Here is a 12,032-nt window from a genome sequence, read left to right as displayed (position 1 = left end):
ACAGGCTGATAGAATTTTGTCAAGAGAATACGATGGTCATAGCAAACACTCTTTTCCAAAAACCCAAGAGACGGCTCTACACATGGACATCACCAGATGGTCAACACAGAAATCAAATTGACTATGTCCTCTGCAGCCAAAGATGGAGAAGCTCTATACGGTCAGTAAAAACAAGACCAGGAGCTGACTGTGGCACAGACCATGAGCTTCTTGTTGCAAAGTTTAGGCTTAAAATGAAGAAAGTAGGGGAAAACACTAGGCCAGTCAGGTATGAATTAAATCATATCCCTGTTGAGTATACAGTAGAGGTGACAAATAGATTTAAGGAATTAGATCTGATAAACAAAGTGCCTGAAGAACTATGGACGGAGGTTCGCAACATTGTACAAGAGGTAGCAACTAAAACCATCCCAAAGAAAAAGAAATGCAAGAAAGCAAAATGGCTGTCTGAGGAAGCATTGCAAATACCTGAGGAAAGGAGGGAAGTGAAAGACAAGGGAGAAAAAGAAATATATGCCCAATTGAATGCAGAATTCCAGAGAATAGCTAGAAGACATAAGAATGCCTTCTTAAATGAACAGTGCAAAGAAATTTAAGAAAACAATAGAATAGGGAGGACCAGAGATCTCTTCAAGAAAATTGGAGAGATGAAGGGAACGTTTCATGCAAAAATGGGCATGATAAAGCACCAAAATGGAAGGGACCTAACAGAGGCAGAAGAGATTAAGAAGAGGTGGCAAAATTACACAGAAGAACTATACAAGAACGAGCTTAACGTCCCTGATAACCACGATGAGGTGGTCACTGACCTCGAGCCAGACATCTAGAATGTGAAGTGAAGTGGGCCTTAGAAAAGCTGAGCAACAACAAAGCTAGTGGAGGTGACAGTATTCCATCTGAGCTATTTAAAATCTTAAAAGATGATGCAGTAAAAGTGCTACACTTAATTTGCCAGCAAATTTGGAAAACTCAACAGTGGCCACAGGATTGGAAAAGATCAGTTTTCATTCCAATTCCAAAGAAAGGCAGTGCCAATGAATGTTCAAACTATCGCACCATTGCACTCATTTAACATGCTAGTAAAGTTAGGCTTAAAATCCTACAAGCTAGACTCCAGCAGTATGTGGATCGAGAACTACCAGAAATACAGGCAGGATTTCGAAGAGGCAGAGGAACCAGATATCAAATTGCCGATATACGCTGGATCATGGAGAAAGCTAGGGATTTCCAGAAAAACATCTACTTCTGCTTCATTGACTATGCTAAAGCATTTGATTGTGTGGATCACAACAAACTGTGGCAAGTTCTTAAAGCGATAGGAGTACCAGACCATCTTATCTGTCTCTTGAGAAACCTATATGCGGGTCAATAAGCAACAGTGAGAACTGGACACTGAATCACTGATTGGTTCAAAATTGTGAAAGGAGTCTGGCAAGGCTGTATACTGTCGCCCTGCCTATTTAACTTATATGCAGAGCATATCATGAGAAAGGCAGGGCTAGATGAATCAAAAGTTGGAATTAAGATTGCTGGGAGAAATATCAACAACCTAAGGTATGCAGATGATACCACTCTAATGGCAGAAAGTGAAGAGGAACTAAAGAGCCTCTTGTTGCGAGTGAAGAAGGAGAGTGCAAAACTTGTGTTGAAACTTAACATTAAGAAAACCAAGATCATGGCATCCGGCCCTCTCAATTCCTGGCAAATAGATGGGGAAGAATTGGAGGTAGTGACAAATTTTATTTTCCTGGGCTCCAAGATCACCTCAGATGGGGACTGCAGCCCAGAAATTAAAAGATGCTTGCTCCTGGGGAGAAAAGCCATGGCAAATCTAGATAGCACACTAAAAAGGAGAGACATCACCCTGTCAACAAAAGTGTGTATAGTCAAGGCTATGGCCTTCCCAGTTGCAATGTATGGCAGTGAAAGTTGGACCATAAAAAAGGCTGAGCGCCAAAGAATTGAGGCCTTTGAACTATGGTGCTGGAGAAGACTCCTGCGAGTCCCTTGGACTGCAAGGTGATCAAACCGTCAGTCATAGAGGAGATCAACCCTGACTGCTCTTTAGAAGGCCAGATCATGAAGTAGAAACTCAGATAATTTGACCACCTAATGAGAAGGAAGGCCTCACTGGAGAAGAGCCTAATGCTGGGAAAGATTAAGGGTAATAGAAGAAGGAGACGACAGAGAATGAGGTGGCTGGATAGAGTCACTGAAGCAGCAGGTGTGAGCTTAAATGGACTCCAGAAGATGGTAGAGGACAGAAAGGCCTGGAGGAACGTTGTCCATGGGGTCGCGATGGGTCGGACACGACTTCGCAGCTAACAACATATGTATATGTATATGTATATGTATTATGTGAGATAGGGACACGGTGGCTCAGTGGGTTAGGACGCTGAGCTTGTCGATCAGAAGATCGGCAGTTTGGCGGGTCAAATCCCGAGTGCCGTGTAACAGAGTGAGCACCTGTTACTCGTCCCAGCTTCTGCCAACCTAGCAGTTCGAAAGCACGTAAAAATGCAAGTAGAAAAATAGGGACCACTACGGTGGGAAGGTAACCGTTCCGTGCGCCTTTGGCATCTAGTCATGCCGGCCACATGACCACTGAGACGTCCTCGGACAAGCGCTGGCTGTTCGGCTTTGAAACGAAGATGAGCACTGGCCCCTAGAGTCGGAAACGACTAGCATGCACGTGCGGGGGAACCTTTACCTTATGTATTATGTATATGTATATGTATATATGTGTATATATATGTTAGTAGGGACAAAAGAAGTAACTGTATATTTCCACTGGTCTATTTAACTCAGCAATGTTTATATTCACTGGCAACAGCTTTCCAGGATAGGATAGACGAGGGCTTGGTCCAAGATCTCTCTGCATGCAGTAAAAGCACTGCTCAAATGAACCTCAGCTTTCCTCTATAAATCTTATTGCAATAACCTTGTCAAAGAAGTGGTTACAAAGTAATACACATTTAAACAAACCCTAACATAAAAGAGGAATGAAACAGACCTTGGAAGCTTATTAAGTATGGATTTATTTTTTTCAAAATGTATTTTTTGTAAAATACATGTAAATAATTCAAAGTGTACACACACACACACAGAGAGAGAGAGAGAGAGAGAGAGAGAGAGAGAGAGATATTGCATAAATTTTTGTATTGCTAACAAAGAATTAAAGGGAGACTGATATAGCAATTTCAAACTTATTTGTTCTCATCAGTCAGCCACACCCTTCTGAGATTCGAACCTGGACTGATTGCACATTAGGCAGTTGTTTTAACCTCTAGGCCACAGGCTCTTTCTCACTTTGTCAGCTGCATCAGGGAGGAAAGAGGCAGGGGAGATATGTCTTGAGTGTTTTTTGAACACCTTGCCGGCCCAAATATGAGCCAAATCTTTTTTGCCTGTATCAGCCCAAACTCAGGCCATCCACAGGCGGTAGTCGCAACTGCGACAATCATTATTTTGCATAAATTTTTGGATTGCTAACAAAGAATTAAAGGGAGACTGATATAGCCATTTCAAACTTATTTGTTCTCATCAGTCAGCCACACCCTTCTGAGATTCGAACCCCGGCTGATTGCACATTAGGCAAAAAAGATTTGGCCCGTATTTGGGCTGGCCAGATGTTCAAAAAACACTCAAAATATACATACATACATACATACATACATACATACATACATACATACATGTTTTCTTTAATTAAGCTAAAAATAAGAATCCTGGGCATGTTAATACTAGAATAGAATGCTCGAACACCAGGATATATATCTGTGTATTGACTGATGCAACTTGATTCAAATCATCCATATTTGGATTTTAACATGAAATTTATTACAATGTAAATACATCCTAATATGGGCCTAAGTTTGCTTTATATGTGGGATGTAGCTGTTCAGCTTGTCTACAGGGGAGTGGGGGTGATGGAGACCTGTTTCATAGGCAGATGCAAAGACATAATCACAGGCAGAATATGCAGTGGATCACTTTCAAAGGTTAAAGGAATCATTATGGCCAACCAACATAATTATCTGCCAAGGAAGGCAGAATCAGAAATGGAGCAAAACACCTTAAGTGTCACCAGTTTCTTTAAAATGATTCACATATATTGCATATCAACATATGTTGACATTTATTTCTTCAACTGATTTTAATACATTGGTCTAGCACTGAATACCCAGCCTAGAAATATCTGATTTATCATTATTATTTTTTTATTTTCAATCAGGAAGCTACTGTCAGGAAACCATAGTTATAATTTATTTCAATAACAGACCTGAAAAAGCAGTCCCTGTTTCTCTTTCAAGACTTGGAATTAGTGTTATGGATTTTAATAGGCGATTATGGTAATATGGTGTTGAAGCTCATCTATCTCTTTCCTTTTGCTCCCAATTAAGAACAATTTTAACTACTGTCATGATTTCTTCAAAACCATTTCACTATATCTGCTTTGTTCTCTGCTTCTTTGTGCTAACGTTATTGAGCATTTGCTAAAGATTAATTCATATACTATAGTTGTATACTTTTTTTAAGCATACACCAAGAAATATAACACATCAAAATGTTATATAATTCAGTTTTACTAGGTAAGACTGGCTGTAATTCTTTGCTGAATAGAAATGAGCCCCAGATTTCACTCTGCACTTTCCATGGAGCAGCTCTATTGCCTTATATCTAAACTGTCACACATCACAGAACAATTAAGAACCTGTACACTGAATTGCCAGGCTGTTTCCTATCCCCACCCTGGTTAGATCCACAGTTTTAGCAAGGTGGCTGCAGCATCTGCCTTCAGCCATGTGATGGTTACAGAGCTCTCGACAAAGGTTCCAGAAGCAATGTTTCCTTTGACTTCCATGAAGTGCTTTCTTCATCATTGCCTGTACTGCAGTTAATTTCTAAAGACCAAGATATAAACTTAAACTGAAGCAGCAAGTCATTTTGTAAAAAAGCAAAGTCCTGCAAGCCACAGCTTCTTTGTGCTTCATGTGAAATGGGAACATGGGCAGATAAACCTAAGCAAATAAATTGGTTGTTTCACCCTCAGTTCTGCTGTGCCTGCAAAAGCAAACTAAAAGCATTTCTTTAAGTTTGTGGACTACCACCTCCCCAAAACAGTGATTCCTTGCCATCTAAAGTCCACTTGAACTCTTTGAAGTATTACTGCATGGCTCATTTAAGACGGTGTTTTTTTCCTTTGAATCTTTGATTATTTTTTTATACCCAAAAGGAAATTTTGGTCCCAAGGAACAGAGAGCATAGGCTTCATAATCAATCCATTTAAAAACAACAGTTACCTAGTTATGTGATTGGGGAAAGCCTTTGCTTCAGACTTCATCAAAGGCATTCTCAGTCTGCTGAGAGAACAAAATAACCCAAATATCTTTCACAAGGCTCATTTTTTAGTTGCAGCTTCCTGCGAATCTATATTAATGATCCCTGACCCAGAACCCATGTATGACCTCAGCCAGCATCATCTGTTTTCTTGTAAATGTTCCTGAAACACTACATTTGAAGCTATAAATCAGTGCTTGGGAATAACCTTCTCATTGGAACTTTATGCTATTGTAAAAATGCACTTCTTTGCAACTGGGCTTGGAAAGCTACTGTGGTGCAGGAAGAGAGGTAGACTAATGTTGAGCAGCCAAATTCAGTCTCTCTCTGCTCATATCATCATCATCATCATCATCACCATCATCATCTTCCCAGGTCCTTGGGAAGGAAGATGGATAAAAATGCCAAATCCAGTCTAAACACCTGGCTGACTGTGTGGGGGACCATAATAAATAATATGCTGTGTAATATTACAATGTTATAAAGTCACACTTGGGATGGTTTCAAACAAAATATTACTAATGCTACCCATCAAAAGATGTTATCCTGCCTCTTTAGTGATTTTTTTTGTGTGTGATGGGAACAAAAGATGGAAGAAGCAGTAAAATATCATAGGAGGTTCTAGATGGAAGATATTGCTGTCTGGAGCACCCACCCCCAAAAAATAGGCAATGCGTGACAAAAAGCATCATACTTTATTAGTCTTGGCTTCAGTTCCCCCATTTATAAAATAGGAATGGTGATGACCTAGCAAAGGATTCTTAGGTGATTAAAGATTACAAAATGTCTGTGCATCAGATGTGTCATACACTTAATTAATGACATCAATAATGACTTCTAGAAGATTCTAACAAATTTTAGTTATTTTAGTTCAGAAGTCTGCACAATTAAATTAAATAAATAAATGTCACAGATCTGAAGAATGAGGTTTATTCTGCTAACATTCTTCAAGTTCAAGAAATCAGAATTTGCGCACTTATACCCATTTGAATTTTTGCTGACTTTAACCTGAACCCAAAATATACTCTTCAATTAAGAGTTCAATATTCAAGTGTGGAAATAGTCCAAGAAAAATAGTTCTCAAAAACTGGGTCCAAAATTGAATTTACTCAATTCTTCTACCACTGAAATTATCTCTGAGCTTTAAAACCTTTTGAACAGATAGACACATTTTATATAATACAAAGAACTACTTTAAAAAACAAACAGGAATTACATCAGAGGCTTCATCTACTTCCCAATGCATTCTTACAGCTGTCTTCAAGAACTTTATTTTTTTTACCGCATACAGCCACTGTTAACTGGTTTACATCAAATATTATATTTTCTTACACCCAATTTTGTGTTCTTCTGTACATCCATGCTACCAGTTTGTCCTTCCCTATCCTTAACATTGCATATTGAATTTGACCCAAAACTATCTTCATTCGTGCCAAATGCAAAAACAAAACCCACACCATGATCTAATCTGTATCCAGCCTCTTTCCTTTTCTGATCAATAAAGTGCAAACGCCCTCCTCCAATCTGTCTCTCACTCTGCATTAGCAGTTGTGGTGGACAAAAGCCATTTCATCCCTACTCTCAGAAAAATGGAATAAAATGACTGTTAACACTCCCTCCTCTTATTTATATTTTTTCAGCGCATTTACTGGTAAGTATCTTTCCAGTTGTCTGCAAAAAAATCTAAGCGACTATTTGGATGGCATGAGGAAAGATCAATTGTAAATAAATGTGAACAGAAGCATTGAAATATTCCAAAGTCTTCCCAATTTACTTTGTCAGCAATCTGCTATTATGCTCAGCATCCCTGTGAATTGTGAAAGTAAAATGCAACCAGTCATTTTCCCCCCGTTAGCCTTGACCACAGTTGCATCTTGGTAGAGGAGATAAGTTTTAAACATTTTGTACAGGAAGAGAAGCTCTGGGAACTGGACACTAGACCTCTAAGTGTAAAATTTCCCTTAAGATTGGTATTTCTAGCAAATTGGAAACAATTATACAAAAATGGACAAAGAAATATTGTGAGACGGTCAGATTTGAAAGTGATCCCAAGATGATGCAAAGCGGCACTGTGGAACTGTCCATAGTTATGCTGTGTAATCCTTGTCAAAATCACCTAGAACACGTTATGCTTTCCTGTTTTAAAATGTTACTTCTTCTCTATGAGATTCTAGTGCTTTCTCTATCCCACATACTATATGGATAGAAACAACTGAGGGATGTGAAGATCTATGCTAATCTCCCAGTTCATTTGTTACTCTCTCTACCCAAAGCGAGGTTAATAAACAAATGGACATTTAAGCTCAAGTATTTTTTTTTAAATAAGGTTACCCTACGTAGAATCTCTGGGGCAAATGGATCTGAAAGAAGCTCTGTCCAAGCTCTTGCTTAGCCTGAAACAAGATCATAATTAATTTACTTTCTAGATTCATATCTATAACCAGTGCTCATGTTCTATCAGTCAGTCCCACCTTGCTATGTGGTGTTCGATAAAGTTTGTCAACCCAATCCTGTTGCATCATGACTTCCTGAATAGCTAAATAAACGTGTTGCCCGAGTGTAAGTTACAGGACTTTCAAACAGTCAGCCTGTCCATCCTGATGGCTAAAAACAAAGCAGATGAAGGATATCTCAGAATCTAAGAATTCTGGAGTTCCTGTTTTTCTCTCCTGATTAGGAATACATGCTATGCACGAAGGGCACAAAACAGAGAGAGAACCTCCAGAACCTTGATTTTACAACAGTGCTTTAAAAAGCTGGGCTGCAATGGCAAAAAAAAAATTCTTAGCTTTGGGAAGCAAAAAGAGTAAATGTGACATCTTGATCATCAGAAGATGTTAGGTTTGGTTTAGGGGGAGGGACTATCAAGATTCAGCTACATTGTGTTTTTTTTTTCCTTAAAAAAAATAGGCGCATCTTCATTTTCACAAGGCAGATTTGAGACACCGCACCTCACGTACTTCCAAGCATGTTTCAGCCACCTGCTTGAGCCCTCCATCCCAGACAAGTGTGTGGCTGAGATACATCTGTCAAACAAAGGGGGTAACCTTCATCTAGCTCAAAGCCACAAAAACAACCTGACCCTGGTATGCACACACACTCTGGAGCACTCACCCAGTCCTCGAAGTGCCGGCTCCCGTTCTGCAGCAAGTCCTCAAACTGGATAGTACAGTTAGCCACAAAATCGTCGTACCCGATGGGGGCATCGTGGAAAACGGCCATTTCAATCTTCCTGCCATTGCTAACGTCGGTAACAAATTCATCGTTCCAGGCAGGGCTGTTGGTTTTCTGCTTGGTGGAGGTCTGCCCGATCCTGAAATCGTCCACATTGAGGGCAATGTACGGGTCCAGTAAAAAGGTCTGTGGCCTTGGACCCACCGCATGCCTTAGCGACCAAGGGGTGGGTTTGAGATTCACCGCTTCGCAGATTTTAATTTTCAGCATGCCATTAAAAACCACCATGGTTAGATGGCTTTACTTTTTCCTTGGGATTAAGCACGCTCCGGAGCCAGGCAGGTTTCTAGGAGATGTCTCAATAAATAAGAAGGCAGGTTTAAGTGAAGTGGGGGGTGGGTGGGTGTAGGGGGCTCCTTGCGGTGGCTTTGGCTAGTTTTTCCTCTGGCGACACCCAGTGAATGCATACAGGCATACATACACATATACACGCATGTGTATATACACATGCATACAAACACACACGCATATATTTAAGAGAGATTGGCCTGTGTGTGTGTGTGTGTGTTAACGGAAAAACAAACGGGGGGGGAGCGAAGGGAAGGGGAGAGGGATCGCGTTCCTGCTTGCAGAAATCCGAGATGCAATCGCAGCACATTCAAAAGATCCTCCGAGCGGGGGATACAGGGGTGTATCTAGATCGATCTGTATATGCATATATATTATTTTTCTTAAAGAAAGACTTCCCCGCACCACCACCACCGGTCGTCTTTCTCTCTTTAGAGCATAATCCTTGAGCAGTCAGTCCTCCGCTGAAAGCAATCCGGCGCTCACGCTCCGCTGCTGGACTTGCCTGTGCAGCGGCGGCGGCGGCGGCAGGAACAACAGGGGAGGGGAGGGAGGGGAGAGGAGAGGAGAGGAGGGGGAAGGGGGTCGGAAAGAAAACCAAACACCCAGGAACAGCGAACCTAAAGCGCAGCCCTGCCCACTTCGCAGCCTTCCGACTGGAGGGGAGGGGGGGGGGAGAGAAAAATCACACAGTCCGAGGAACCTTACATCCGCCTCGGCTGTCGCGGGAGCTTCCTCGCCTTCTCCGCCTCCTCCTCCTCCTCCTCCTCCTCCTCTTCCAAGGCCAAGGATCCAGGGGATCGAACCCAATGCATGAGGAGAAACTGCTCCCGATCGACCTGTTCGCGGGAAAGGAGGGCGGTTTCTTTTCGGTTGTTTTCAGAGGATCGATTTAAAAAAAAAAATCAAATCAAATCTCACGCCGTCAAACGAGGTTCCCGCCCTTCCTTCCCCACCCACCCCCCTCTCTCTCCCCCAAGGCCGCTGGTCTGGCTTGTGTGCCACAGGCTACGCTTGCCTGCTGCTGGGCGAGGAAGGCTCCCCCAGCTGGCCCGCTCGCTCGCTCGCTCGGTGTGTCTATCTCGCCAATGCAGGAAATGCGCAAAAGACGTCAGTGTGTGGATCTGTGTGCGAATCGAAAGTTTTGCCTGTTGGGGGAGCAGTCCGCTGTAAGGGATCCCCGGCGAGAACGACCACCGGCGACTTAGGGAAGGGGCCTTCCCTGCCGCCGCCGCTCCTCCGGATCGTGGCTTTGGACCAGGGGTCTTCCAACTTGGCCCTTTTATGACTTGTGGACTTCAACTCCCAGAATTCCTCAGCCAGCTTTGCTGGCTGAGGAATTCTGGGAGTTGAAGTCCACAAGTCATAAAAGGGCCAAGTTGGAAGACCCCTGCTTTGGACAGAGACAGCCCCACATACACACACACACACACACACACACACCCCACACACACGCTGCCCCTTCCTCCCAGAGCAAGGACTCGAGCTGGGCCGCTTCTTCCTCCGCCTCCATCCAGCGCGCCCGAAGCTCTTCGGGCGTCTGTGGGGAGGAGGGACTGGCCAGTTCATGACACTGCCGTCCCTCTTCCGCCTCCTCCATTGCCGCCTCTCCCCACCCCGCCCCCAAGTCCCTCGCGGGGAGGCAATTTTAAAAGCCGCGCTGCTTTATTTTGCTTCGTTTTGCGCCTCGTCTTTCCGCCCCGGGTCGGAGCGGTGGGCTGGCTAGGGCTTCAGGCTTCAGGCCGCCTCCGTGACGCTGCAGGTACGACCGAGACACAACTCGGGACATCCAACGTCTCCTTCCCCGGCGCCAACGGAGCCGCCTTCAAGCTGGCGCCCTCCGGAGGAGCCGGGCTTCAACTCCTGGAGAACTCTGCGCCGGCACATCTGGAGACCACCAGCTGGGGGGAACGATGCGCTGAAGCCTCGAGGTCAATTCCTTCAGTGGATCGGAGCCGCGGAGGGGAAAAGGATGCCAAGGCGGATAGCAAATGCCCGATGTGGTGTCCGGGGATACCTTTCCACTGTCAAGGGCTGGGTCCGTTTGCACTGTTCCAAACGGGTAATTTACGGGTAATCCTCGACTTACAACAGTTCGTTTAAGTGACCGTTCAAAGTTACAACGGCACACTGGAAAAAGTGACAAGACCCCAGGGTTACGTGCAGCATCCCCGTGGTCATGTGGTCAAAACTCGGAAGCTTGACAACTGGTTCATATTTATGACAGTTGCCATGTCCTGGGGTCACGTGATTCGCTTTGGCAAACTTCTGACAAGCAACATCAATGGGGAAGCCAGGTTCACTTAACAACTATGTTACTAAACAACTGCAGTGATTCACTTAACAATTGTGGCAAGAAAGGTTGTAAAATGGGCCAAAAGTCACTTAACAAATGTCTCACTTAACAACATAAATTTTGGGCTCAGTTGTCAAGGACTACCTGTATATAGTTATTTTAGACGGTGCACTTAATGGTTCCCTGGAGGAAAAGGAAAGTCACTTTCTTGCTGGGAGATTCACCAAATGAGCCTGTGTATTCCTGGGTAGGGGCAAGACTGACAGTATTCTAATAGTCTTAAAACCGAACTAAATATCTAAATCAGACATGTCAAACACAAGGCCCAGGGGGGCAGATCCGGCCCGCGAAGTGGTTTCATGCGGCCCTCGAAGCCATCCTGGAAACAGTGAGGGAACGGCCCCCACTGCCTTGGCCCTGGCCCAGAGACCCTCCTTTTGCCAGAGACCCTCAGATCTGTCCCACTCCTGCCCAGGCCCCCATAGGCACCCTTGATGTGAACGATGTAGAGCTGGCCACGCCCACCCAGTAGGCCATACGCACTCTAGCCACGCCCACCCAGTAGGCCACACCCACCCAGGTCATACCCACCCGCCCCCCTGAGGGCAACCGCAATGCTGATGCGGCCCTCAATGAAATTTTATTTATTTATTTTTATTTTATTTTTATTACATTTATATCCCGCCCTTCTCCGAAGACTCAGGGCGGCTTACAAGCTTAGCAATTTGAGTTTGACACCCCTGATCTAAATGATATTAGCAGTCTTTCCAACGGCACAGTTTCTTTTGGGGATACTACATGAGAATGAAATGTTTTTAAATGTAAAAAAATGTAAAACTATTAAAAATAATTTTGAAACATTAAGCATTCTTTG

The 12,032-nt window shown here is 43.5% G+C and overlaps 1 protein-coding gene across 2 annotated transcripts in view; it reads right to left on the bottom strand.

Annotated features, from left to right (window-relative positions):
- The window catches only part of PRKCE (protein kinase C epsilon), a 338,032-nt gene extending 328,272 nt beyond the window's left edge, over positions 1 to 9,760 (bottom strand). For both annotated transcript variants that reach the window (XM_083361586.1, XM_083361587.1), the window contains exon 1: positions 8,455 to 9,760. In XM_083361586.1, coding sequence (XP_083217712.1) covers positions 8,455 to 8,802 — 348 coding nt within the window. In that variant the 5' untranslated portion in view covers positions 8,803 to 9,760. The remainder of the gene's footprint in view (positions 1 to 8,454) is intronic.
- Positions 9,761 to 12,032: the final 2,272 nt, after the last annotated feature.

Source organism: Vipera ursinii (assembly GCF_947247035.1).
Source record: "Vipera ursinii genome assembly, chromosome: 1".
NCBI classification, from domain to species: Eukaryota; Metazoa; Chordata; class Lepidosauria; order Squamata; family Viperidae; genus Vipera; species Vipera ursinii.
This window is presented reverse-complemented; position numbering and strand designations above follow the sequence as displayed.